Raw genomic sequence first — 12,650 nt, 5'->3', positions numbered from 1 at the left:
AAATAATGTGTCTTTCTGGAATTCTATACAATAATTGATAGACTCATTAAAGGTTTATTTCAGGCACACTTCAGGGGGTGAGTCACTGATTTAGTCTGTTCTTAAACGCCTCAACTCAGCCTTTTATCCTTCTGAGGTCGATACATGAGTACCAACACAGGTTGGGTGAGATTGGGTGTATATTTTTTCTATATAAAGCCCTTAAGCGTAAGTGCCATATAACAACACATCATTATCATTTGGTCATGGTGCTTGCATTCACAGTAATTTGGTAATATGGGCCTATACACACTGATCTTAACAATACTTATGGCGATCCATTCTAGTATGAAATGTACATCACATTATAGTGATATCGTAACCATATTTTTTGTAGTGTACAATGCTATGCTGTAGCACTTCCTGTTTTGTCAACGGGTGAAATGTCGCGTTCCATCGCATCCCGCGATATCACTTCGGGGTGGGATCAAATGACATCACTTCCTATGTTGTCACCAGGGGTAAAGGGTTGTGTGATGTCACTTCCGCTACCCCAGGCATTTTGGTGAAATGATGTCCCTGAGGAAAGGTTCCGAATTTCCAGCCAATTTGATTGACTTTATACTTAGCTTGCTTTGATTATGCACTGGCATGAAAGGTTCAGACTTTGTCAATACAATCTTTACAGCAACATTTCATTAACATGAATTGCATGAACTTGATGCAAACAATATGTCTCCCGAATCTCTTAAAAGTTTGTCTGAACCCACATTTTATATAGTGAAAATGTGGGTGATTCAGGGTTTGGCCCAATGTATTCATCCAGATTTACTGAGGAGCAACGCTGCTATGAAAATTTTGTGTTGACTACCAATCCAATTAATATTGGAATTTATGTGTCTATCTGCTAATTTAAAGCATGCTTCTTGGAAGGGGGTTTCAACATCTTTCCACCATGGTTTTGCAGCCTGCCTGATTTAGCAGCATAGGTAGCAGAAGATCGACTTCTGCGTCGCCCCCACCCTGCGCCACACAATTTATAAGTGTGTTAGGGGAGCTGGTATGTGACAGTGGTATAGGAAGTGTTTCTCGAAAGCTGTCCATTCACATTATGGATGTGTGCCATGGTACTCTTCACCTTCTACAATAAAACTCTACGCCGTGGACATGCTAATTTTCCATTGAAAAAGTCTAGGAACATCAGTAATGATTAATCCATCATAAAAGAAAATGCATGGGTCCCATTCCTTACATAGACAGAGATCGGCACAACCTGCAGCACCTCCATCCAATAATCCAACAATGTCAACAGCGGTATCAAATGCACAGACTCCTCTTTTACCAACTTCTCTCATCACTGGAGCTGTGAGCAGTGGTTGTACAAAATCAACCTCCACACATTGAAGGTGCTGCCACCAGCAGCCAGAGTCTTAAAATACCTGAACCACTGCATTTAAAGAATCATCCAAAATGCTAGAAAGGTCACAAAGGAGGCTTTTCATGAACAGTCTACAGATGTGCTGCTCCCATCTCTGACAGTACCACTATGTTTTGAACATAGGTTGACCTTTCACGGGAGTTAACTGTACAACATCTAGTGCAAATCCACTGTGATGATGATAACAATGCAGCTACATGAAAAAACTAAAATAAGCACATTACAAAAATTAACTTGCACAACACGACCAATTGAATTACCCCCCAAACACATGAAAGACCTACAAGTAATGCATAGCTCAAAATACATTAGAAGTACAAGAGGTATAATCAAAGAAACCATCAGCCTTAATGACAAATACAAAAGCTACATGACCACATTTTTCAAACTTAAAAATTACAGTAAAAAATACTTCACACTCAAACACAGCAACTGAATAAAATAATAATGAACACTATCGGATAGCAGTGGTCACTACAACTAACACACACAACACTGCAAATAAACCCTGAAATCTGTAAATACACAGTAAGACTTAATTTCACATCAGCCACACTCCTGCCATGTGCCATGTGCATGTGCATAGTTCAGGAATCAAAAGGACACAACTGCAGAAAATGGTGGCTTTTATACTTTCCAAAAGAAACAGCAAAAGAAAGAGGACTATATACCAATAAAACTACTAATATGGCTGACATATTTTCAGCACAGCCTATCACTAAGCCCTACACAAATACAAAAGTAACAACAATCAATGACAAACAATGTAACTGACACAAACCCATCAAGCATCATTCATAGCCGCGGCTATTCAACGCAATACAGATCCTGATTTGTACCCGAGCCTACACGCACATTTTCCTGCGAGCCCCAAATCAAACTAAATTGGCTTTGATGTCATCCATGTAGGTTGCAGCATAATTCTGAATGGATCTACAAATTAGCTTCATAACCCTGGTAAACGCTGCAGTCTTTAGGACCTGTAGCAAAAGGAAGGGTGATACTGATCATACAAAAAAGAGCTATCCTTACTGTGGCAGGAGCAATGGTAACACCTCTACACCATAAATGGATCACTAAGGAATGAGCACATCATGGTGACATCACTGTTGATCAGATGTAGAGGCACTTTGTTAAGTCACATGTGAAGGAGCTGGCTCTGTGAGCAATGAGAATGCTGATTACATGTGCAGGGACATGATCATAGTAGTGTCAACAGTTCTAGGAATGATCAGAGTGGATGAAAATGACAACATGTTCTGATATAGGCATCAAAGATGTAACTAAAAGTTCATATACAATTGTTATTATCAAAAGAAGTCACAGGAGTGTTGAACGCAAAACAAGTCAAGGATGACAGGGTCACTTTGCAGAGCAAGTTAACATCATTATGATATGATATAAGATAGAATCTGATAAGTCATTCATAATGCACCTGCACACAAGTGTTTCTAGACGCGACAAATAACATTTCTGTGCATGGTTGCCTTGGTGTGCACAATGCCGCTGTTAGGCTTCGAACCGAGGTCATAATGGTGAGAGGCAAGGCACTTAATCACAAGACCATGTGAATCATAGATGCAGGAAGGCAGTAATGCCTTGGTGAAAACTCAAAATGTGTGTTAAGCTACTCAATGGACTCAGAGGCAGCCATATTGCTACCAAACTGGACTATCACTTGAGTAAGGTATTCACTTTTATATGGCAGTTACAATAGTAGCAGTCAAGGTTATGTTGTTTACAGTATTTAGATGAGTTATTAAATAGATGTTTACCAATGTGTACTAGTAGTCATGCATATGCATAATTGGTGCCCAATTGATCACATTGTCACCATATACTGTGGTCATATGTTTGGTCTGGCAATGTGTGTGGTCAAACAAATGCCAATTAAATGGGCCATGTTATGTTATCATTTGTTATGTTGATTAGACCTGTATAGAATAGTTCTTATTTCTATAACTAAATCCTCTTACCTATAGATGAAGCGGATGGGTTCTACCCATGTATTTTCCATATATATTTTGTAGAATTACGCAGAGCCTCTGTCACATGATCCATCTATATGGAAAATACATGAGTAGAACCTACCCACTTCATCTGTAGGTAAGAGGACTTAGTTATAGAAATAGGAACTATTCTATACAGGTCTAAACAGATTTTAGATAGTCTTTTTCTGTGTTTTTGCTGTTTGCAGAACAAATAGGAGGTTGGAGGGATCTTCCCTAATTGAATAGGAAATCACTCCTATTTTTACCAATTCATTGGTACAAGACTGTGGAATTAAATACCACAATCTAAGAGGTATATAAGTTAGAAACATACTGAGAACCGTATTTGGATCGGGGTGCCTTTTTGAAATCTAATAATAAGATAAGAAATGTAAGAAATAATTTGGTAACAGTGTTGTCTTTACCTACAGGGTTCACCATTGCTTAAAGAAGTGGCAAAAAGAGAGTGATAGGAAAGGAAAACTTTTATCACCATCTCAACACAAGCAATTTTACCCCTGATGAATGTCCTACATTTGTCTGTGTTTTAAGGGCAGAAACTTGTACAAGTTGGGTTTGGAAAATACACTTCTAACATCTTAGAATATGACTAAATAGTCCAGTGTGAAAGTTTGCACAAAGAAGTGTCACAATTATTGAAAATCAACACACAGTATGTGTTTTTCTTGTGCTCTGTAAAGTGTATGGGCCTCATTACACGGTAGGCGGTAAGGGTTTACCGGTACCAGTAAGGGCACCGGTACCGGTAAACCCTTACCGCCTTACTACGAGTTCCCTTTGCGGGACCCGACCTTAACGGCTGGTTTTACCAGCCGTTAAAGTAGGGTGCCACAAAGGGAATTCAGTGCTAATTACGGTACCACAATTTGCGGTACTATAATTAGCTCCTTCCCCATTCCCATTATGCCCTATGGGGGCAAAAATGGGAATGGTGAAGTGCCTTTGTGAATGGGGAATTACCGCCCGCGCTCACCTTGGAGTAGGGCGGTAATTCCGCCATCCACCAAGGCGGACACGGTAAAATACCGGCGGCAACCATGGCGCTCATAGCGCCATGGTTACCGCCTACCGTGTAATGAGGCCCTATGTCTTATCTGTTTTACATATCACGTTTGACATTGAGTTTTATATAATATGATCATTTTTAAGATTGTTAAAATTAAATAAAAATATGTTTTAATATGGAAACTTTATGGACCATTAGCCTTGATCAGATTGTTGTGGTATAGACACCTGTTAATATATCTTCTTTTTGAATATTATATAAATTCAGAAGCAGCATTAACTAAGTATAATTGTATTGCAGTCAAATTAAAAAGTAGGAAGTTACAATTCTAGGGTGGCTAAATTCAAAAGCAGCGGGTTGAAATTCTAGTGGGGCTAATTTCAAAAGCAGCGTGTTGCAAGTCTAGTGTGGCTAAATTCAAAAGCAGTGTTAACTAGCTCAATACAATTCTAGTGTGAATAAATTCAAAAGCAGCGGGTTGCAATTCAACTGTAGATGAATTTAAAAGAAGCAAGTTCAAATTCTAGTGTGGCTAAATTCAAAAGCAGCGGGTTTCAATGCTAGTGTGGCTAAATTCAAAAGCAGCGGGTTACAATTCTAGTGTGGAAACATTCAAAAGCGGTGTTAACAAAATCAGTTCAATTCTTGTGTGGGTACATTCATAACAAGCAGGCTGCAATTTGAATTTAGAAACAACATTAACTAACTCATTGCAACTCTGGTGTGGCTACATTCAAAAGCAATGTGTTGCAATTCTATTGCAGCTGAATTCAGAAGCAGAGTTATCCAATTCAGTACAATTCTAGTGTGGCTAAATTAAAAAGGAGTGGGCTGTAATTGTAGTGAGGCTACATTCAAAAGCAGGATTAACCAACTCAGTTCAATTCTAGTGAGGCTAAATGCAAAAGCAGTGGGTTACACATCTAGTGTGGCTAAATTCAAAAGCAGCATTAAACAACTCAGTTCCATTTTAGTGTGGCTAAAATCAAAAACAGCGTTAAAATACTCCTTCAATTCTAGTGTGGCCAAATTCAAAAGCAGCATTAACCAATTCAGTTCAATTCTAGTGTGGCTAAATTCAATAGCAGCAGGTTACAACTCTAGTGCGGCTAAACACAAATGCAGTGGGTTACAACTCTAGTGTGGCTAAATTCAAAAGCAGTATTAAACAACGCAGTAAAATTCTAGTCAGGCTAAATTCAAAAGGAACGGGTCTCAACTTTAGTGCGGATAAATTCAGAAGCAGTGTTAACTAACTCATTACAATTCTACTGTGGCTGAATTCAAAAGCAGCGGGTTGCAATGCTAGTACAGATGGATTAAAAAGCATTATTAACTAGCTAAGTATAATTGTTATGTTATAAGATTAAAAAGCAGCAGGTTAAAATTCTACTGTGGCTAAATTCGAAACCAGCAGGTTTCAATCCTAGTGCGGCTGAATTCAGAAGCAGCGTTAACTAACTCAGGTTAAAATTCTGTTGTGGCTAAATTAAAAAGCAGCAGTTTACAATTCTAATGTGGCTCAATTCAAAAGCATAGGTTTGCAATTCTAGTGCAGCTAAATTCAAAAACATCAGGTTATAATTTTAATGTGGCTAAATTCAAAAGCAGCGGGTTGCAATCCAGGTGCAATTTAATTCAGAAGCAGCATTAACTAACTCAGTACAATTATAGCATGGTTAAATTAAAAAGCAGCAGGTTGTAATTCTAGTGTGGCTGAATTCAAAAGCAGTGAGTAGCAGTTCTAGTGTTGCTAAACTCAAAAGAAGCATTATACAATTCTACTGTGGCTAAATTCAAAGGCAGTGTTAACCAACTCAGTTTAATTCTAGTGCAGCTGAATTCAGAAGCAGTGTTAAATAACTCAGTAGAATTCTAGTGTGGGTACATTCAATAGCAGCAGGTTACAACCCTAGTGTGGCAAAACTCAAATGCAGCATTAAACACCGCAGTAAAATTCTAGTGTGGCTAAATTGAAAAGCAGTGGAGTATTTCAAAATCAACAGGTTGCAATCCTAGTGCACCTGATTTCAGAAGCAGCGTTAACTAACTCAGTACATTCTAGTGTGGCTAAATTCAAAAGGAACAGGTCTCAACTTTAGTGCGGATAAATTCAGAAGTAGTGTTAACTAACTCAGTACAATTCTACTGTGGCTGAATTCAAAAGCAGCAGGTTGCAATGCTAGTACAGCTTGATTCAAAAGCATTATTAACTAGCTAAGTATAATTGTTATATGGTAAGATTAAAACACAGCAGGTTAAAATTCTAGTGTGGCTAAATTCAAAATCCATGTTTCAATCCTAGTGCGGCTCAATTTAGAAGCACTGTTAACTAACTTCGGTTAAAGTTCGGGTGTGGCTAAATTAAAAAGCAGTAGTTTATAATTCTAGTGTGGCTAAATTCAAAAGCAGAGGTTTGCAATTCTAGTGTGGCTAAGCTCAAAAACAGCAGGTTATAATTCTACTGTGGCTAAATTCAAAAGCAGCAGGTTGAAATCCAGGTGAAACTTAATTCAGAAGCAGCATTAACTAACTCAGCACATCGCTAGTGTGGCTAAATTAAAAAGCAGCAGGTTATAATTCTAGTGTGGCTGAATTCAAAAGCAGTGAGTTGCAGTTCAAGAGTGGCTAAACTCAAAAGACGCATTATGCAATTCTGTTGTGGCTAAATTCAAAAACAATGTTAACCACCTCAGTTCAATTCTAGTGCGGCTGAATTTTGAAGCAGTTTTACCTAACTCAGTGCAATTCTAGTGTGGCTAAATTCAAAAGCAGCAGATTGCTATTCTAGTGTGACTACATTCAAAAGCAGCGGGTTACAATTCTAGTGAGGCTAAATTCAGAGGTTTCATTGAAGAAATAAGTGCTATTCTAGTGTGGCTAAATTCAAAAGCAGTGTTAACTAGCTCAGTACAATACTAGTGTGGCTAAATTCAAAAGTATGGTTAACCAACTCAGTTCAAATATACTGCAGCTGAATTTAGAGGCATTGTTACCTAACTCAGCACAATTCTAGTGTAACTAAATTCAAAAGCAGCAGGTTACAATCCAAGGGTGGATGCAATTCAAAAGCACCGGGTTGCACTACTAGTGTGTCTAAACACAAAAGCAGTGGGTTACAAATCTATTGTGGCTGAATTCAGAAACAGCATTAACTAACTCAGTAGAATTCTAGGGTGGATAAATTCAATAGCAGTAGGTTACAATTCAAAATTAAAAGGAACAGGTCACAACTCTACTGTGGCTGAATTCAGAAGCAGCTTTATCTAACTCAGAACAATTCTAGTGTGGGTAAATTCAAAAGCAGCGGGTTGAAATGCTGGTACAGCTGAATTCAAAAGCAGTGTTAACTAACTCAGTATAACTGTAGTGTGGTAAGATTAAAAAACAGCCAGTTAAAATTCGATTGCGGCTAAATTCAAAAGCAGCATGCTTGAATCCTAGTGCGGCTGAATTCAGAAGTAGCGTTAACTAACTTGGTACAATTCTGGTTTGGCTAAATTCAAAAGCAGTGGGTTGCAATTCTACTGTGGCTAAATTCAAAAGCAGTGGGTTGCAATTCTACTGTGGCTAAATTCAAAAGCAGCATGATACCATTCTATTGTGGCTAGAATCAAAAGCAGTGTTAACCAACTCAGTTCAATTCTAGTTCAGCTGAATTCAGAAGCAGCGTTAAATAACTAAGTACAATTCTATTGTGGTTAAATTGAAAACAAGCAGGTTCGAGTTCTAGTGTGGCTAACTTTGAATTCAGGGGGTTGAAATTCTAGTGTGGCTAAATTCAAAAGCAGTGGGGTACAATTCTAGTGTGTCTAAATTCAAAAGCATCATTAACCAACTCAGTACACTTCTATTGTGGCTAAATTAAAAGAAGCATTGCATGAATACATTCCATTCTAGTGTGGCTAAATTCTATACTATCAGGTTACAGTTCTAGTGTGGCTTAATTCAAAAGCAGCATTAACTAAATTAAAACAATTCTAGTGTTGCTAAATTCAAAAGTAGTGTTTACCAATCGGTTCAAATCTAGTGTGGTTGCATTCAGAGGCAGCGTTACCTAACTCAGGTCTTGTGTGGCTAAATTCAAAATCAGCAGGTAACAATTCTAGGTTGGCTTAATTCAAAAGCACTGGGTTGCCCTTTTAGTGTGTCTAAACCCAAAAGCGGATGCTACAAATCTATTATGGCTAACTTCAAAAGCAGCATTAAGCAACTCAGTTCAATTCTAATGTAGCTGAATTCAAAAGCAGAGCTAACCAACTCAGTCCAATTCTAGTGCGGCTAAATTCAAAAGCTGTGTTAACCAACTCAGTTCAATCCTAGTGTGGCTAAATTCAAAAGCAGGGTTAACCAACCAATGTGTTAAATTCAGGGTTTTTTCAGTCAGGGTGCAGGGGTTAAATCTGCTGCAAGGGATGTGTCCATTGACCGGAACGGGGTTTAAGCTAGATCTGATTGCATGCCACTGCAGATGTCATGTATTGTATATCTTTCAGTTTACTGCCTCGTTTGGGGGGTGGGGTGTTACCAGTCTTGATGTCCACACATGTTAGCAAAGGGCCATATTGTTGCTGCAGAGATATAGGGTGGCAATATGCATATCACACTAGTGCACTTCATTGCATGTTTAAGTATCTGTTTTTCTTTCTTCAATACCATTCAGAAAGGAACACCTTTGTCTCAGAATCATTCTTGATGTTCAGGCAAAAAAGGATGCAAACTGTTCAAGCTATGGAGAGAGTAATAAAGATGTAATTGTTTCAACTGGGGATTCCCTATCGTGTCCTACACTGAGCTGCTCCAATGTGCTGCTGCACAGGTCTCCCGTGACATGGTATAAGGTAACAACATCAACGTGCATGAACACAGAAATAATTAACTATATTAGGTGATATGTGCATCATAATAAACCTGCAATTTTGGCTGTAAACTTAGTTTCTTTATTGTCACTCTTTTATTTACTAGGGAGGACGTGTGGTGGTCAAAGATAAAAATAGATTCAGTTTGCTGCTTGAGAATAATCAGATCATCTGGCACGTCATCTATGAAAGGGATTCTGGCATTTATACCTGTGACTACACCCAATTTACCAATACAAGCCAGCAGTGGTTGGTGAGAGCTTTAATTTCGCTAAGAGTTATTGGTAAGTAACATATTGATTCCAGGCATGCACTTCCCTTTCTGTTTTGGCCTCCTTTCAAATATTTCAACCACTTTTTATGACTTTTTTTTAACAATCCAGTGAGTTATGGGGTCTTCACTGATTTAATTCTAACCTAAAATGAATCCTTATGCATGTTTCTGGTGTGTGGTCGGGCTGATAGGTGGAGTTGTTTGTTTGACTGGCAAATGCCTCAGTGTCTTCTTTATATCGGGAGCACCATGGAGGTAATGGCAGATATATAGACTTCAAAATAACCCATCCTTCACCAAAGCTACCTAGCGGAATCAGCCTTTGTCAGATACAAGATTCCTAACCTACACTATAGAATTTTCTTAAACAGTATATTAGGTAGTGCTATAGGGCTCTATAAGGAGTTTATTTTGTATCCTGTTGGTAAATGCACCGGGATACAGCCCAGTGCTTTAAATGTTACAGAAACTCAGTCCGGCACAATTTGTGCCACATCCTGAGTTGTGGTGGGGAGGTAAAACCCCATTACCATTGAACCCAATGGGAGTTTCTTGGCTCTATTAGAGCTGGTGCAATTAGCACCACACTAATAGCACCGAAAATCAGTGGAGAGGGGAGATGTTTACCGCCAGCAAAAAGATGGATTTAAACCTACTTTCTGACCAACTCAAGATTGGGTGGAGCAGTAATGCGGTGGTAAAAGCGTTACTGCTGAATGTTTACCACTCCACCCAACTCCAGATGATCCCGATAGTAAATTATAAAACACACAGTCTCCAGGAGGTTTTAGAAGTTTAGTCAAAGTATCAGAGAGAGTGGTTATAGACTAAATAGACAAGAGCGAACAAGGTTTTAACGTGTGGGCGGAAAGGCAGATGATGAAATTGAAGGTGGAATTAAATGATTGTTGCATTCTTGAGCAGAAAGTGCAGAAAAAGATTGACTGACACTTCAAGAGCCGTTGAGTTTGGGGACATGAAGAATCAGGAGCGGACATGAGTGAATGGTCTGGGTTGGAGTGTATTTTTCAAAATGGAATGTCAAGAAAGCAGGGTCATATTACTATCTTTCCAACAAGCTCAGTACTCTTGAGAACATAAATCCAGCATGTTCATGACTAGGATTTATTTACATTAGGAGAAACTGTCCTAGATCAACAAAATGGAATAGGTTATGTGGACATAAAAGGTAAGCAATACCCTTAATAATTAATTCATGGCCATGCAGCGAGCTCAGTAACTTTGCATCCTACAGGAGCAACCTAAAACCCTATCCTTTGCTGTGATTTGATACCTATTTTTTTGGCAACTCCAGCTGAACACACTCGTTATAGCCAAGAGATTTGTGCTGCGAGTTGCAAATATCCCTTCAGGAGCAGGAGAAGAGGCTAACTCGCCATATCATGTATGCAATTCTTGGCAGAGGTTCCACTAACCATGGTGGCAGCAATTCTGAGACATTTATCTAGGAGGTAAGGTTTGAGGGGGTGGGGCTCACTGTTGCCAGAACTGGAAAAAAAATAATCACATCTGGGTTCAGAAGTAGGGAGTATCATGGTTAATCATCCTATAGGACCCTGGTCACTCAGCATTAAATGAAAGCTACCTTCGATGGGTGAGGGCACTAGAGCACATAGCGAACCTTGTTCTGAGTTTGGAAGTATTTCTGATATAATTTGGTGGAAATACCGCCAGAATGGGTGGATAGTTCAGCGGCAACATACTTGTCTTGGAAACAAGACGACACAGGTTCGATTCCAGGGTCCGCGCTTGGAAACCTCTGGGTATTAAGCGCGTTATAAAGAACCTATCATATCACTTGCTGCAATGGATTTGCCAACAGATTACGAGTGGCAGAATGAGGTTTTAATTTTGTGTTCATGGGACTCCATTGGGGATTTGGCAGATGAACGGAGGGCGTAATCTTGCGATTTTTGAGGTTTAACTGGAGGATCTACCACATAAATCCTCCAATTTAATGTCAATCTCAAAATATGGTGGGGGTATAAAATTGGTGGTAATTCTGTTTCTGTCAGAAAAAAGTGTCAATAATGGAATTACCACAACAAGGAACTAAAAATAAGGCTGGCACAGGGATAGTAAATGGTCATCACTTTCTATTTGTGGATTAGTTTTGTGTTTTGAGCATTGCGTTGCTAGAGACCCTCAGTCCACTCATCACATGTTATCATTCCCTGATTTTTCCTAGTCTCAAATGGAACACTCTTGTGTGTGTAGATAATGTACACAATATTTTATAGCTGTCCTGTACATTAACATTGGGTAACTCTGGTTATAATGAACTCTTTATACCTGCAGGGTCTGCACCTGCCACTTCACACTCTAATTCACAGAAAAAATATACAGTGACCTGAGAAAGCACATTTTTGGAGGATCTATCCCAGACACAACCTGGAGACTTACCTACAGCAAGTTGTATCCAACTCTCACACCTGTAGCCAGGCGAGTCTCTGTTAATGAATAGCACTACCAATTATAAGGATGTGATGAATATAAGAACAGAGACCTTTAACACATCACACTAGTCACTGCACACGCTATGTTCCTCACACACTATTTCAACATAATTTAGTCACAGCAAGAAGCTGGTGGACGAGTCTGACTTAACCTTACTGCTGAACATCATTGCATACAGACAATCCATATCCAATACACAATACAGCCATACTCAAGATTCAAGACTACCTGACAACTAATCTGTGCAGCAAATCCACTTCTGTACAAGATTACAGTGCCAAGAAGCCATGCCAGCGGTAGATGTCAATGACATAAGAGGTATGTCCACGCAGTTAGGACATTAAGGTGCTAAAAGGCTTCAATAGAATGTGGCAGGCGGCAAGGAGTTAGTGAAAGAAGAGGGCTAACATATCCTGTTTCTAATAGCCTTCTACTTTAAAGCCATAGAGCAGAAATCACAGATCCAAATAAAACAATTCTCTTGAGGTTGCCATTTACATTTACATGTATTGTGATGCTCACAAAAGTCAATCCCAACCACGCTTCCCCACTTCGCAGATATATTGTTTCTCACACAGAAATACCAGAAAGTAATGCCTTACTT

General features: G+C 39.0%; 1 protein-coding gene across 1 annotated transcript in view; it reads left to right on the top strand.

Moving 5' to 3' along the window:
* IL18RAP (interleukin 18 receptor accessory protein) overlaps window positions 1-12,650 on the top strand; it is a 644,980-nt gene that overhangs the window by 333,298 nt on the left and 299,032 nt on the right. The window contains exons 4-5 of the mRNA XM_069636930.1: window positions 9,099-9,276; window positions 9,401-9,578. Of these exons, the coding sequence (XP_069493031.1) occupies window positions 9,099-9,276; window positions 9,401-9,578 (356 nt within the window). The remainder of the gene's footprint in view (window positions 1-9,098; window positions 9,277-9,400; window positions 9,579-12,650) is intronic.

The sequence above is a fragment of the Ambystoma mexicanum genome, chromosome 7p (genome assembly GCF_040938575.1).
Source record: "Ambystoma mexicanum isolate Mex_15411 chromosome 7p, UKY_AmexF1_1, whole genome shotgun sequence".
Taxonomy (NCBI): Eukaryota; Metazoa; Chordata; class Amphibia; order Caudata; family Ambystomatidae; genus Ambystoma; species Ambystoma mexicanum.
This window is presented reverse-complemented; position numbering and strand designations above follow the sequence as displayed.